The 5,058-nt window shown below is 31.9% G+C and overlaps 1 protein-coding gene across 4 annotated transcripts in view; it reads right to left on the reverse strand.

The window, feature by feature from the left end:
• The window catches only part of sif (still life), a 1,404,800-nt gene that overhangs the window by 166,699 nt on the left and 1,233,043 nt on the right, over window positions 1-5,058 (reverse strand). For all 4 annotated transcript variants that reach the window (XM_068381983.1, XM_068381997.1, XM_068381990.1 and 1 more), the window contains one exon: window positions 1,346-1,541. In XM_068381983.1, coding sequence (XP_068238084.1) covers window positions 1,346-1,541 — 196 coding nt within the window. The remainder of the gene's footprint in view (window positions 1-1,345; window positions 1,542-5,058) is intronic.

Below are 5,058 nucleotides of genomic sequence, written 5' to 3' on the forward strand. Positions count from 1 at the left end.
CACTCATTTTCCAAACCTTTCGCTAAATTCCAAGCTTTCTCTATAGTATGGCTCACATCTTTAATCAGAAGTCATTATTTCACTCTTAAATACCCTTTCAAATCAATAATTTTTATTCTACTACTGTCATTATTTCACTCTTAAATACCCTTTCAAATCAATCATTTTCATTCTACTACTGTCATTATTTCACGCTTAAATACCCTTTCAAATCAATAATTTTATTCTACTAATGTCATTATTTCACTCTTAAATACCCTTAAAAATCAATAATTTTTATTCTACTACTGTCATTATTTCACTCCTAAATACCCTTAAAAATCAATAATTTTTATTCTACTACTGTCATTATTTCACTCTTAAATACGCTTCAAATCAATAATTTTTATTCTACTACTGTCATTATTTCACTCTTAAATACCCTTTCAAATCAATCATTTTCTTCTACTGCTGTCATTATTTCACTCTTAAATACCCTTTCAAATCAATCATTTTCATTCTACTACTGTCATTGTTTCACTCTTAAATACCCTTTCAAATCAATCCTTTTCATTCTGCTACTGTCATTGTTTCACTCTTAAATACCCTTTCAAATCAATCCTTTTCATTCTGCTACTGTCATTGTTTCACTCTTAAATACCCTTTCAAATCAATCCTTTTCATTCTACTACTGTCATTGTTTCACTCTTAAATACCCTTTCAAATCAATCATTGTTCATTCTACTACTGTCATTATTTCACTCTTAAATACCCTTTCAAATCAATAATTTTCATTCTACTACTATTCACATAAACATTCACTTCCTCCCCTTTCTAGCTCCCATTTATTAAACCTTGCTCTTGCCAAATTTATTTCATGTCTCCTCTCGTAATACTTTCAAATTCTTACTTGAATTTTTAGTTTCTTTTCACTGTCCCTAATAAGAAATTCATCATTTGTACCATTTAACATCTTATTCTAATATCATATGTACTAATTCTCGTATCACAATGTCCATAAAGATATTAAAGAGCAATGGAGAATTAATACATTCACACTAAAACCGCACAATGTATGTATATAAACATTAATACTATATATACGAATATTATGAGACACATTATACTGTGTATATATATATATATATATATATGTATATATATATATATATATATATAGAAACAATCGAATGTTACAGAAGATTAACGTGTGCGTTAGGTAACCAGTTTAAATATGGAAAGAGATTATTCAAGACAGCAAAGTCATGTATTCACTTAGCAATTGTATACTAAAACGCCCACATGCACATATTCATGTACTGGCAGGGAGAGAGAGAGAGAGAGAGAGAGAGAGAGAGAGACTCACCCTGAATTCGTATGGTTTGATCGAACTTGGGGAAACCTGGTTCCATGTCCAGCGCCTCCTGCAGGGCTTGGAGGAAGAGTCTCTGGAAGGCCACGATCTCGCGAATGTTGCCGAAGAGGGCGTTCACCTCAGCAGAGCTCAAGAAGGACGCACTCTTCAGCGGCTCCAGGTAGTTCTCCAACAGATTGTTTAGGTGCTAAAAACGAAAGAGTAAATAAGGTGAAAACAAATTCTAATGGACACTCCAAAGAAAAATAGTTAAAACTACTAAAATACAGTAATTATCGCGCTCAGAAAGACAAAATATAATTATCCATCACTATACTAAACATGCAATTCATTATAAATTGATTTAATTAATTTGTAAGATGATGATACAATAAATAAGTATATTTTATAGTAATTAGCGCGACTAAAACTTCGCCCTATAAGAGGCCAAGATAGCAAGGACACTTTTATATTACAAGAAACTTACTTCCAATAACAGACTTACGTTTGTAAAATGAAAACACTTTGAAACTGATACTACGTCAGAGCAGAGAACCATCTAATTTATTCTAGAAGAAATAAAATGCTGACCCCCAAAAGGCCTCAGACCCTTTCACTTGCTTAAACCACAAATAGACAGATAGATGGGGGCATATTTTTACCTTTGTTAGTCGGAAAAATGAATCATTCAATCAAGAATGAATATAAATATGAATAGATCAGTGAATTTCCAAGTATATAAACAATAGAAAAATAATGATTAAACTACAAATAGACAGATAGATGGGGCATATTTTACCTTTGTTAGTCGGAAAAATGAATCATTCAATCAAGAATGAACATAAATATGAATAGATCGGTTAATTTCCAAGTATATAAACAAATTAAAAATAATGAATATTAATACAATTGAAGGTACTTAACGAAACTTCAACCCATTCTTACAGAGTATACCCCAACTGGATTGGAAAAAAAAAATATTGACAACCAAAACATGGACTCATACTTTTTAAAATAAATATACGAAATCGAACTCGTCGTCCTACGCAGCGATCTCATTAGAGGAGAACACCACGACACAGAGATTAAGTTGGAAATTTCAAAGGTTGTAAAATATGCCCCCCCCCCCCAAAAAAAAAAAAAAAAAAAAAAACGCAGAACCCCATTTATCGATCTCTATGAAAGGCTCTACGCTGACCCCAAAGATCAACCTAGCATGTCATGTCATTGACACTAGTGACAATCATCTTCTACTCTCATCACAGTGCACACAGAGTATTGCTGTGTCAGAGTATTACTGTGTCAATATTTATAGGGTGAATTTTGCCATTTGGCTAAACGTTTATTTCAATTTAACATCAAAGCACTCGATAGATCTAGACGAAATGCAGTCTTAGATAGATTTATGAAATCGAATACCCTGAAGTTAAGTTTTTGGCAAAGTAAAAATTGTCTTATGAGAAAGAGGAGAAAGTATCGAACATCAGAATGCCATAATATGGAAGATTTTGTCACAGGTCTAGGAGAAATTTAAAGAGATAGGGACTTGTTATCTAGTTTCCATAAAACCACTACCATTTCAAGAGAATGTTTTCTTCGATAATATATTACTATGCATTATAATATACAGGACTATGGTATTATGCAACGACTCATAGAAGATTGCCACAGTAAGAGTTTTACTCAAAACAATCCATGACTTCATATGTAAAATTGACTTGGTAAAGACTGACGGATTAATGACATTAATACCTGATATTCCTTGGTCGAAAGACATCTAGTGGCATGAAAATTGTATCGTGTTTACACAAATTACTGTACATGTGCAAACATTTATCCATTATATATATATACATATATATATATATATATATATATGTGTGTGTGTGTGTGTGTATTTATATATACATATATATAACACACATATATATGAATATATATATATTATATATATATACACATATATGAATGAATAAATAAAACATTTTCTCTACTACAATAAATATTTCATTGATTAGCAAAGATAAAGAACCTTGGGTTTGTACAATTTTCTAAATGAGCGATCTACGTTACACTAATGTCCGTCGGCGAGGATGTCACATGATCATCTACGGTGACAGGGTTTGTATTGAAACTAACCTCAATGGCAAATACTAAAGACAATAAAGTAACATTTGACAGAGAGAGAGAGAGAGAGAGAGAGAGAGAGAGAGAGAGAGAGAGAGAGCAAACAATAAACGCTGAAAGACATGAAACGGTATGAAATGAGATCGAGAAAACATCTTTAGTAATGGATCACACCAAGATAAATAAATCACTTATTATTATTATTATTATTATTATTATTATTATTATTATTATTATTATTACTATCCAAGCTACAACCCTAGTTGGAAAAGCAAGATGCTATAAGCCAAAGGGCTCCAACAGGGAAAAATAGCCCAGTGAGGAAAGGAAATAAGGAAATAAATAAATGAAGAGAACAAATTAACAATAAATCATTCTAAAAAAAAGTAACAACGTCAAAACAAACATGTCACATATAAACTATTAACAACATCAAAAACAAATATGTCATAAATAAACTAGAAAAAGACTCATGTCCGCATTATTACGTTGAAGCCAAAGCTTCTGGAAGGAGCATGCACCGGTGTACACGTGACCATAGGGGTAATATCACCTACTATGTTGTATTATTGATCTGGTATATGACGGGGGGGAAAGCTAGAAAAGAAAAGAAGTTCCTGCAGATCGATTAGGAGAAGGGCAAGGGGGATTGTCGGTCACCCCTCCTGTTACAAGGAACAGGAAGGGCTTTTACCCTTACAAGCACAAGTCAATCTTCCTTCTCAGCGACAACGTTCTGGATCACGTGCTGTTCATTTTATAGCTTGAACTTGCCATGTTCATTTGTTGATGTACAGTATAGCATGTGACTAGGGTGGAAACAGGGGCAAATTTATAGAGAATTTTCTAATTTTTTTCAGTCTTGAAAATTTTTTTCTAGGTAGATATACGAAGGAAAAGGTTTACCACTAAATATCTTATAATAAACCGTACATTAATTCATAATATAAATGCACCAAACTTGTAAGATTTATTTACATACTTCAAATAAACCCAACTTTAAACAACTTAATAGATAAGAAAAATCAATAATTTCAAAATAATCCAATAAATTTTTCCAGCGACCTCAACTCTTGGTTCTTAAAAGTTTTCCTGGTTTTTATATGTACCATAATGCTACATCATTCCTATTTTTTTTTTTTATAAGAAATCATTATTTTCCCAAAAATATATACTTAAATCATTATTTTCCCAAAAATATATACTTAAATCGTTATTTTCCCAAAAATATATACTTAAATCATTATTTTTCCAAAATATATACTTAAATCATTATTTTCCCAAAAATATATACTTAAATCATTATTTTCCCAAAAATATATAATTAAATAATTTTTTTCCCAAAAATATAATTATACTATGCCTATTTGAAACATAATTAGACAGACCATCAGAACGTGTCAGTAGAGCATCATAACAATGACCTATAGCTGAGGATCGTTATCTCTCTCTCTCTCTCCTCTCTCTCTCATCTCTCTCTCTCTCTCCCCCAAGGGAATAATTAAGTGCATGCTTGACTGACAACCCAATAGACGCCTTAGCCCTCGGCACGAGAGAGGAAAGCTATGGACCAAGGTCTATAGACCTTGCTATGGACA

The sequence above is a fragment of the Palaemon carinicauda genome, chromosome 1 (assembly GCF_036898095.1).
Source record: "Palaemon carinicauda isolate YSFRI2023 chromosome 1, ASM3689809v2, whole genome shotgun sequence".
In the NCBI taxonomy this organism is placed as follows: domain Eukaryota; kingdom Metazoa; phylum Arthropoda; class Malacostraca; order Decapoda; family Palaemonidae; genus Palaemon; species Palaemon carinicauda.